The following is an 11,553-nucleotide window of genomic DNA, read 5'->3' as shown; positions in this document are numbered from 1 at the left end:
CATTTCTAAAGAAAGATATAGTTACATTGGATACAGTACATAGAAAAATTTTACTCAATTGATCTTGGTTATGGAAGGGTTTTTTTAATCAATAAGACTGGGTTTCTACTCATTCCTTCCACTAGCCCACCTAGCTGCCTTTCCTTTAATGCTTTCCCCTGAGCTTATATCTTTCTTTAGTTTCTCTCCTATTTCTTCACATACTGTCTGTGAGCACATTTGGTCCATGAGACCCACTTGATGTAATTCTAATCAGTGGAATCACATTTGAGTGTTTCCAGTTTTACCTAACTGTAGCCAAAGAATCACTTGCAATGGTTTCTCTCCTCCTATTTCATGACTGCAGATATTTTCTATATCAACATTTCAGAGATGTTGTTACGCACCTCTGGAATATGTGGGACTTGAATCCAGATCTCCTGGCTCAGGGATAAGGGCACTGTTGGAATATTGTGTGCAATTCTGGTCTCCTTCCTATCGGAAAGATGTCGTGAAACTTGAAAGGGTTCAGAAAAGATTTACAAGGATGTTGCCAAAATTGGAGGATTTGATCTTTAGGGAGAGGCTGAACAGGCTGGGGCTGTTTTCCCTGGAGTGTCGGAGGCTGAGGGATGATCTTGTAGAGGTCTACAAAATTACGAGGGACATGGATAGGATAAATAGAAAAAGTCTTTTCCCTGGTGGGGCGTGGGAGTCCAGAACTAGAGGGCATAGGTTTAGGGTGAGAGGGGAAAGATATAAAAGAGACCTAAGGGGCAACTTTTTCATGCAGAGGGTGGTACGTGAATGGAATGAGCTGCCAGAGGAAGTGGTGAAGTGGTACAATTGCAACATTTAAAAGGCATTTGGATGGGTAAATGAGTAGGAAGGGTTTAGAGGGATAAGGGCTGGGTGCTGGTAGGTGGGACTAGTTTGGGTTGGGATATCTGGTTGGCATGAATGGGTTGGCCCGAAGGGTCTGTTTCCATGCTGTACATCTCTATGACTCTATGACACTATCAATGGACCACAATTTCTTGTCTACATGCTGCCTCTTGGCAAAATGTATGGAAAGCATGATGTTAAATTTCACATGTCTTCTGATGACACCAAACTCTCCCTTACCACATCTTCTTTCAACTCCTCTGGCCTGCACCTAAATGCTTCTCCTCTTCACTTTGCTCCTATAAGACACGAATTGAAGTTGCCCTTTTTGACTAAGTTTTTCAAAATCTGACCTACTATCTTCTTGTGTGGCCCTGTGTCATTGTTGGATTTATAATACATCTGTGAAGCATAATGCTCTATATATTAACGGTGCTATATAAAGGTAATTTGTTCTTGAACACGATACAGCTATCAAATCTGGCATCTTTACTAAAACACACCAGCAAATTAGTTGGAACTGCAAATGTTATTCTTTTTGGATTTAGGATATAAAAAACTTTTATTTTAATTCTTAAATTTATTAGCCTGATTACAGTTGGGTTATTTGTAACGGGAGGAGGAAGTTCAGAGGATGCTAGGATACATTGTAAGCAACTTGAATGACCCCAATGGGACAATAAACACAAACGCCCGAGCTACAATAACACCTCCCCGTTCCCTTTTCTTTGGATTACCATCTCATTTTACTTCATATACCACGCCTCAATTCCCCTTTCAGCAAGTATGCCTTTGCTGTACGTTCTCCGTAATATCTTCACGCTAATTACGCCCTCATGCTATAAATCCAGCATTTTGCTTTCAATCAATGTTGGAGATCCGAAACTTTAAAAAAGGAAGGTGCTGCAGGAAACCGGCAGCGCTGACAGCATCTGCGCAGAGAGAGAGAGAGATTAAACATTTCCAGTCGAATATAACTTTTCAGATGTGAAAGAAAAGCATACGGTAGTCCAATCGAAACGTTCACTTCCTTTCGCTTTCAATTTTAATTGTTACTTTTCCTAGGAAATTGCGCCCTCTATCATTCAAAATTGATCGCTGCATTTGTGAATGAATGCCTCCAACTTGGACACATCGAAATCGTGGCGTTTAAAACACGCTGTAACTCGTCTGCACTGCTGACCGGGCACATCGTATTGTTAACAGCGCTTGTCACAGCTCCGCTTTTGTTTGAGTTAAAGAGAAAAACTGCTTTCTATAGAAGCTCGTCAGGATTATTATTTTTCCCAAAGGAAAGCCAATGTTGTTACTTAGGTTACTTCAATATTGTTATGGATAAACTTTGAACAAATTTCTAACATTACATTATCCAATGGAAGAGTTACAACGTTCTGAGTGATTCCCGTTTAGATTGTGATGAGAACATCAAATCAAATTGGAAATGTATAATTACACGCGGTTATTAAATCCAAAAATACAATTAATTTATAATTAGGATGTCGCTGCCTGTTCAACATTTATTTATGTGTGTCTGTGCGAATATCTATCTGAACCGAAAATTGTTTTATTGATACGAAGCAGCTCTGTTTGGGGAAGTTCAATGCCCCGCTGAACAATTACTACTGATCATTTAAAAATCCTCACAGCGATTAATGGCATACCATACAGGCAACTTTAAACGACACCAACTCACATTAAACGGTTTTATGTGCTGCTCTTGGATGGCTTTCCTCTTTTTCTCTCACCAGGTGATGTTTATGTTGCCTTTGGGCCTCACAGTTTGACTGTTACTCGGAGATCCTGCTGTGTCTGGAACTTTGCACTAGAACTCCTTGTCCCAGGAGGTGCAACGTTGATGGTTTCGGCTGGGGATTTCGATGATGGCGTTCAATGGAAGTTTTTGCACCGCACAGGTATCCCTTCCGATTCGCGGGTTTGAAGCAAGCATGACTTTGGGCCTAGAATTCTTGTAGTGTTCGAAATCTGGACTGCAAATTGTCTTTTCATAACCAAGAGCGTTCAGCTTTTGCATAGTAATTAGTTCGACTCGTTTGATGTTATCTCTCTATTTGCTCAGCCGAGCTCCTTTGCTAACTCCTCTCTTCATCACTTAATTAATTTAGCACGTTGCCTTAGGACTTTTTTTCTTGCTACAATTTACAACTTACACAATTTACGCTTCGTGTCTTTCGCATTTCTAACAATTTATTTATTAACACTCGCCCGTCCCTGTGTTTTTGTTTTTGCCACTGTTTACCTATTATTTACGTATCTATGCTACTTAACTCTGTGATCTGCCTGTATTGCTCGCAAGACAAAGCTTTTCACTGTGCCTCGGTACACGGGACAATAAATTCTAATCAATTCAATTGTTTTGATTTTCAATTAATGTACCTCCTTATTAATGGTATAGCCAGCTTGCAGACAAAACTCATCTCACCTTCGGGTAGATCGTGTGTCCCCGCATGTCAAGTTATATCTCAATAGGGAGATGTAACATATCACTTGAGTTGTGCAAGTGCTTTTTTGAGGGAAAGCTTATGTTTTGCAGGTATACTTTATACTACAGTACTTTAGTGTAAAGGAAAAGATTTTTTTCCAGATAAAATGTGGATGAAGAGTGTGTATCTATTCCTTTATTAATTGTAAGGGTTATGCCAGATATTATACCAACATTGAGCTTGGCGGGAAGGGATTAACTCTCTATTGAACTATTAAAGATGGCAGAAAATGGAAAAGATAAAAGTTCAGCAGCTGAAGTCTGAGCCTGTCTTAAGATGTATAACACTTCGTGGTTCATCTGCAAAATTCACTTTTCCACCAATATTCACAGGCCTGGAGATAGATTTGAATGCGTACTATTCTTTGAAGTAATCAACATCGCAGTAGATACCGGCCAGAATCATTTTTCTTCTGCCTGATGTACAATTCATTACAACAATACACATAATGCTATGAGCCCACTGCAATGCAAATCAACCTTCTCAAGGCGACATCAAGCAGCCAAGAAAGATCTGAAATGGCTCCTGTAGCAAATAGTCGTTCGTTTGCATTGATCAGCAATTCTCAATTGTTTTCCTTTTTCCAAGAATATTCTATGTGCAAACATGGAGCCAGCAGCCGCTTTAGAAACCCGTGTTTAAAGTAATTGCTGCAGAAGATATGTTAACTGATGGTCTTTGCAAAAAGGCTCCACCTCATTTCGTGATGAAAATTCATATTAGCCAATCAGATCGATCTCCCAAAAGGTCCAGGCACCCAGAGCTATATTACCCCTTTGAAAAGTTTCCTGTAACACAGAGCCGTCTCTTAGAAGTCTTCGTTTGGATAAGTTCAGTTCCTTTTCATTATTCATTATTTAAGTCGAATCCTGTAACCGCGTTGCGGGCGTCAGCTGGATATCCCAATAATATATTCTTTCGTTTCTTCAAACCGATGTTAGAAGCGGTCATGCAGGACGAAGAGAACTCCCCAGTCTCTCCAGTAGAGAGCCTGAGCAACAGTGAGGACGAAGGAGACAGGCAGCTAAAAAAAAGTGTCAGAAAGAGGCGACCGAGCAGGAAATCTGGAGAGGAAACAGACAGCCCTGCGTCAGTGAAAAGGGGCAAGAAGAGGGACGGGAGCCCCCAGTCTTTCGAAGAACTGCAAACCCAGAGGGTCATGGCCAATGTAAGGGAACGCCAGAGAACGCAATCCCTCAACGAAGCCTTCTCTGCCCTGCGCAAAATCATTCCGACCCTCCCGTCAGACAAACTGAGCAAAATCCAGACCCTCAAGCTCGCGGCCAGGTACATCGACTTCCTTTACCAGGTCTTACAAAGTGACGAGCTGGACAACAAAATGTCGAGCTGCAGTTATGTGGCCCACGAGAGACTCAGTTACGCTTTCTCAGTATGGAGGATGGAGGGAGCCTGGTCCATGTCCACATCACACTAGCAGCTACCCTGAGGACAAAGGTAAGCAACAAGTGGACATTTAAAAAAAATATAAAGATCGGTTTGAACCCTTCCACCCCCACCAAACCACAAACAAAAGAAATCGTATTGGATGTTCATTGAGGCAGTAAATGATCTTCATGTACCCTGGTTGTCCACCAAGGCCGGTTTTGTTTTTTTTGTGCTGTAGTGACAAATCAAGGGGACATTGAATTCAAATGCACCATTTTCAAACTGCTAGACTGCAGATGTATCTTGGCACAACGGCGGTTAGTGTTCCCCATTCTTGATGGTTTATCTTTCTTTTATTTGATTCATTCACGTTTACAGATCTTGCTTTCCAGGGTCCAACCCCTTATTTCCCCTTTCCCTCTCGCCTGGGCCACATGTGCCTGCGTTCCTCATCAATTAACGATTTTGCCCAGTTCTCCTCCCACATTGCTGCACCACCTTGATCTGTAAGGCTCCAGCTGAACTTTCGCCTTCTGTCCTGTCTGTAGGCCACTCTCCAACCCAGGCAACTTGGCTGAAAGAGTCAGTCCCACAGCGAGAAGGGCTGAAACAGAGCATGCGAAAAAAAAAATCCCCAACTGCAGGATGTAACACTTTATCGAAAGTGAGATTCTACACTACACCACCACCCGCTCCCCCCCCCCCCCCCCACCCCCACCCCCGCAAAAGCCTGACAAATAGAGGTGCCAAAAGCAGTCCTGCTTGGCTCGCTAATCTCAGTGTAATCCATTGCTGTTTTTCTAGGTGAAAAAGATTTGCCACAAAGGGCCAACGGCTGGACAGACAACAGGGTTTGACGTCTGGATACTTAAAACACGTTGATCTTTGCCACTGATGGATCATAAGAGAATTTTTTTGTTTATTAACCCCCCCCAAAAAAAAATCTCGTGGAAGGAGCTTGGAAAGCACTTACAGAAAACGAGTCATGGATCGTGGACATATCCAATCGTGCGGCTTATACAATCATTTGTACATCTGAGGTGTATCTTGCCATTCGCATCATTTTTATCCTGACGATGAATGTTGTTGGAACTCATTCCTCCCTTTACTATGCATGCATTCAACAATCATGTCTATATCTGCTATTGAAGACGCAGGAAAGTTGAATTATTTTATTTTGTTTTTTTTCCCAAAAGTGCTACGGCGAACAGGTCTAGAGTGACAATAAGTTTTAGAAAATGGACCAAACTGTTATGCAAAGTCCAGTTGGTTAGTCTTTCCCCTCGAAAATCATTTATTTATTTATTAATGTGCCATGTCTCAATGCATAAAGATCTGGTCTCTAAATGCATTCATATTTTTGTGATTGTTTTGTAAATATCTTTGTATATTTTCTGCAATAAATACCTATGATGTAAACTTTAAGGCAAAGTTATATGCACAAACGGCTATTTTACGGTATAATTCGGTTGTTATTTAAGGGGGTAAACTTGGTGATGAATAGTTGTTTGTAGTGAGTTGTAACGGCCCCAAGGGAGAGTGGAATTTTACAAACAAACGGTGCACACAAGACAAACAGAGCGGCTACTGACAGACAAAGACGAGCGAGTTAGAATAAGAGCGAGAGTGGATGAACACCGTCTAACACGGGGTGATTATTGACCTTTTAGAGGCCTATAATTAAAAACATGCACAGCAATGTTATGTTGCTTTCAAGATCTGGATTCATGTCAATACTGCCCTGTTTGCTTGGACATAACTACCGCCTGAGAAAAGACCAAAAAGAGCGGTTCGCGCCCTTCCATTTGTGAATAGAAAATTAGTTGGCGAATTCAGGAGGGGTTTCTGAATTAACGCTATCTTTCACAAACTAATATTCGCAGAGTGACTGTGCTGTGGAACATAAACACGCAGACATCCCCAAAGCACGTGACAGAATAACTTTGAAAGAGAATTGGTTGCAGAATTCGCAGGAATCAAGTGGCCGATCTACCTGCTCAGAACTGGGTGTACAATGGGGATGTAGTTTTTAAACTTCCCAACATTCAGAATTAAAACTTCACCTTATTTATTTCGCTGATAATGCAATGAGATGTTTATATGCTTCAGTTTTATAATCCAAACAGCATGTTTTAAAACATTTGTCTTTCATTATGCCTCTGTTAAGCTGAACACATATTATCGTTTAAATGCCTCGAAGTTAACCTTAGCCGTTCGCGCATTTGGCGAGGTGTTCATGTACAAACAAAAAGACGTGGACGTTTGACTTTGCGGACAGTTATTCCAAATGGTGTAACATAACAAACCCCGCACACAGTAGATCAGAAAGTCCCTGGAACAGGGCTGTAGCTGCTTTCTTACAGCCCCCGATTTTTTCCAATGAAGAGCATGCCAGTGGTAATGTGTAACTGAAATGTTTTTGTAATGTTACTCTTGCGCTAGGTATTACCACACAGGGTGTTGCCTCACGTTGCTTTCTTATTGATGGATTGGTTCTAGAGGCATTTCACCCCTTTACAACTTTGGTGCTTGAGTGTTTTAACTAAAATAGCAAAAGAAGTTCAATATGTAGCGTACTTTTGTAAGTTAAAGGGGCTTTCGTTTTAATGTTTGTTGCTGACTGCTCGGATAATGCACATGGTACTAGAATGAGCTAATTTTCTTTTTGGTTTAGATCAAGTCTGAGCAAAGTTCACATAGTTTGGTATTGAATATTGCGTCGATTGGATAACCTCTATGCATGCACGTAAAGAGAGAAAGCAATGAATTAGGATCAAGTCGAGATTAAAGTGGTACGTTTGAGTTATTGTGGATACAGTAATTCCCACATTCCTGTCGATCCTGGGAATGTGAGTTCCACGGCTCGATTTTATATGGGCCTCGGCGTCAATTGCTGTTCGTCTGTCTCTGACATTTCATCACACATCAAAGACCTGTCCAGAGACCTACATTCCGTCACACTTTTCAAGCTGCATTGAATCCTCCCCCCTCCCCCGTTTGTAGGCCCAAAGGCTGAATTTCAACCGCTTCGAAAAAAAAACTCCCCAAAATATATGCCTCAGTCAATTTCTGCCAACCATTCAGGCTGCAAAAAGTGTTTCTATGCTATATATTGTGCTAATGCTCAATTCAGAAAAGGAATCAATTGTTCCGTTGCACCAAAGATTAATTTAATCGTTAGTTGTTCTGAAACACTGAAGGACGTGTTTCTTAGAACATGATTACATGATATTGAATATAGAAACCAGAGCAAGGCAGCAAGTGACCTCAGGAACACTGGCCATTATTTTCCACTAGATTGAATGAGTTGGGGAAGACACTGGGCTCATAGTTAAAGACCGCTGGATTGACTATTCCATCTCTGGGTCTGTACAGCTTTCATTTAAAGCCTCAGAACAAGACCTCCACGCAGGTTTCGCCTGTGTTTTTTTAAAAAAAATCCTCACGGATCCTCTTCAAAGTAGATCGTTGAGGCGGGGGAGGGAGAGGGGTTTATCAAAACAATAGATAAAAATAAGCAATAAAGTGTCGATAATATATACATAGGCAGAAATCTGGCAAATCCATGTTTAAGCAGAAAATTTCCTCAGGAATGAGTGCTCCTTGATTCACAATGCAAAGGGTTATGTTCAATTAAGCGTTGCTACTGTTTATGGGTCCCACTAGCTTGGAGTACACTGACCGTGCGCCCTATGAGGTTTAAAAACAGCTTTTGTTTATGGTTGTATTAATATTCCTATTAACCCAGTGTACTAAATGAGTTAATTATCCCAAAGGGTAATCCTGCTTCAAAATATGGATGCCTGTAATTTTGGAGCTTTTTTTTTCCAAAAAAAAAGAGAAAAGAATCAATTGTGATGTAATTTGTGTACGCAGCCAGAGGGAGTTGCAACTTGCATCCTGGAGTAAATGTTCCAGTCAGTATTTTGATAAGTCTCTAGCTGAGCAGTGTTAAAATGGGAAATCCATATTATTGTTTAGTGAGTAACTCCTCCGCCCTACCTTCCCCTGAGCGAACCCATGGGCTGTAATATTTTCAATGATTCACCAAATAGCTTCAATTCGGGGAAAAAAAATGGTGAGCGTACTTTTCTTTAAAAGGGGACAGTTGCATTTCATTCGATTTTTATTTTGTTAACTTGCATTTACGCCAAAAAATGATTTAAAAAAAAATCAAATCATTGAGGAGTTGCGTGCCGGACTCTGAGCAAGTTGTGTTAACGCCATGAGTGGATGAACGCTGTTGGGTGCAGGTCAGCATTATCTTCCAGAACATTGCTGAGGCTTTCCCTGAGTGTTCTGACAGAGAACTGCTGTTCCTGGTAATCAATAAGGGTGACAGCACCGCCGGCTATTCAGCAGCCAAAGCCAGATTTTGTCAAAATGTTATTGCGAGAGGACCTAGTCCTGAAAGAAAAATCATGCAATGATCCCTAAGTTGGAGTATTATTAAAGGCGAGGTTTGGATGGGGTTTTGCGACGTGTGTTGCTCTGTCAGTTCTCGGCTTTGGCAGATATTCTGACCTTGTACAGTATCAGATTCTTCCAAGGCACATGATTTCACTTGAAGTGCTGCCCAGGAATCCTCAGAAGTGAACGTTTGTCCCAATTAAATGATGTCAGACTTTTCTTCTTTCATTCAGTCTCATAAACAACTTGAGCAGAGGTTTAGCAAAGTGGGGATGGTGAGGGGTAGCGGCTGGGGCAGGGCCATGGGCTGGTGATGCTGGAAATGGAATTAGAAAGGACATTCTTCACCTGAAAGCTGCTGCACACCAAACCACAGCGGGCCACTGAAGAGGAATGTTAGCCATTAGAGCGTAGCCCTCCCCCAAAACCCACAACAAACATACAGGCAAAAATAAACAAGCTTCCAATGACACACAGGTTGTTCAGCTCTAACAACAGAAGTCCTTATGCGCGACTTTTAAAACTGGAGTGGTGCACCTTCCTGGACACAGTGGCTTCGAGTTTTCGGGAATCCGCGGTATTTCCAGATACATCCGCGACAGCAGAAATGTCAGACAACAGATCAGCTCCAACTGTTACAATCACCTACAAATATCTCCCACGTAAGAAGGTGGGGATTTTATTTTATCTGATTCGATTCTGTCTTTGTTTTCTACCTATTGTCTTATTTTGTAAAATATAGACAACATTGAATGGACGAGTAATAATGCTAATGACACTTCAAGTAAACTGGATATTACACGTGAGCTAGCTTTGAACTCGGGTATAAACATCCCATAACAGCAGTATTGAGATGACTGCTACTGCAGTCTGTATACACACCTGCTCCACGTTTATCTTGAGTGAACGAAGACCATGTTTTAAGGACAGTGGTGGCATCCCTACCCCTGAGTCAGGAAACTCCAGTTTTAAGTCCTACTTACATGCAGAGGTGTGTTTTGACATCTCTGAACAGGTTGATCAGAAAAATTTTGACGATTCTATGTCAGTCATTTGGTCCAATCAGCTTTGAGCAGTCAAACAAATATGTTTGGAAGAGGCAATATTAAACCGAATGTGTTGGACATCCTGTAGGTTCCATACCCTTTTAGTTTGAATTATCTGGCAACTCCTTGCCTACCATTTCCTTGTACAGAAATGATCCGTTACTGTTTACCATTAATTTTGAGTTGTCTTGTCCTCAGAAGTAGTTGAAAGTCTGTGTTTCCGCCTCTACATTTTGGGCCTTAAATGATAAAGTATGAAAAATCAAACCAGGAAGTCAGTGAGCGACTATTATCGAATCAATCTGTTCGCCAGCACGATCTACCTGAATGACTTTAAGCAGATGTTATAGATAGTGCAAACCCGTCACGTGCAGCAGAGCCCAGATGTGCAGGTTTGCAAACACCACGCCTCTTCCACACTTTCACACAAAATGGATTGAATTGGGACGATAAATTACTGGTCAGAATCAGGGAGAGAAACTGAGTTTTACTTTATCGGGTGCCGGTGGTATTAGCGGCGGCAGATTCTATTTTCTTTTTTTCTCTCTCCTCCTTACTCTTTGCTAGAAATGGTGGTTGTTTGATCCTTGGGAAAAGTATCGGATTCGGTGCCAGAAGGCTGAGACTAATCGATTGCTGTTTGATGGGGTTTGAGGATGATAAGACGAGAGGGAACATCATGAAGAAGGAATGCCAGTACTGACAGCCGCACCAGCCACAAGATGCATGGATGTTCTGAAAGAGACAGCGGTACGCTTTATAAGTGTAGCGAACAGAAGCCACAACTCCAAAGCCTTGTTTAATTCATGTGTCAAAAGCAATATTTAAGAGAATAATAAATGTTGATTCAATTTTCTAATTAAAGTGGATACAACGTTCCTGATTCATAAGAACTGCCTGCACAATTCTCGTTAAATGCCAGAGTTTTATAAAAACATAACGCACCAAAACTGTGTATTGCTAGACTTAGAGAAGTAGAACATCAAAGTAATGAATTATGATCAGCCGTACAGAATATTAGTCAATACAAGTTTTTGTCAACTGTTGCCGAAGTCTCTCGCAACGATCCAAAATGAATATTATTTCATTAAGTCTTGTTGATGAATCTGTGCATGTGAGAATAGACAAACTGCTTTTAATGGAGCCTGTGTGAATGGTATTGCTTTTATTAGAGTTCATCGCCCCTATCCCCCAGAACAGCTTCTAGTATTCATAAGGTTTGAATGAAGGTGTTCCCGTGTGTTCTGAATTTCCATCGATTGGCGATGGTTTCGTTTGTTCTGTTTTGTTAAAAGGTGATCGAGGCACCCGTGTTCGATTGCCCACCTCCCCGCACCCTTCTCATT

At 41.3% G+C, this 11,553-nt stretch overlaps 1 protein-coding gene across 2 annotated transcripts; it reads left to right on the top strand.

The window, feature by feature from the left end:
• Positions 1 to 2,382: 2,382 nt before the first annotated feature.
• Positions 2,383 to 6,170, top strand: LOC122550280 (twist-related protein-like). Of its 2 annotated transcripts, XM_043691027.1 has the most exons (3): positions 2,386 to 2,777; positions 3,698 to 4,820; positions 5,556 to 6,170. In XM_043691027.1, exon 2 carries the CDS (start codon positions 4,027 to 4,029, stop codon positions 4,798 to 4,800), a length of 774 nt encoding a protein of 257 aa, XP_043546962.1. In that variant the 5' UTR covers positions 2,386 to 2,777; positions 3,698 to 4,026; the 3' UTR covers positions 4,801 to 4,820; positions 5,556 to 6,170. The 2 variants fall into 2 exon arrangements, with proteins under 2 accessions (XP_043546963.1, XP_043546962.1); XM_043691028.1 differs by lacking the exon at positions 5,556 to 6,170 and having other exon boundaries at positions 2,383 to 2,777; positions 3,698 to 4,822.
• The last annotated feature ends 5,383 nt before the right edge of the window (positions 6,171 to 11,553 follow it).

This window comes from Chiloscyllium plagiosum, chromosome 5, assembly GCF_004010195.1.
Source record: "Chiloscyllium plagiosum isolate BGI_BamShark_2017 chromosome 5, ASM401019v2, whole genome shotgun sequence".
Classification (NCBI taxonomy): domain Eukaryota; kingdom Metazoa; phylum Chordata; class Chondrichthyes; order Orectolobiformes; family Hemiscylliidae; genus Chiloscyllium; species Chiloscyllium plagiosum.
The sequence above is the reverse complement of the archived record's forward strand: the minus strand, read 5'-3'. Positions and strand labels throughout refer to the sequence as shown.

Coding starts and splice junctions, on each gene's coding strand:
- LOC122550280 (XM_043691027.1), top strand. CDS start 4,027: ATGTTAACTGATGGTCTTTGCAAAAAGGCTCCACCTCATTTCGTGATG.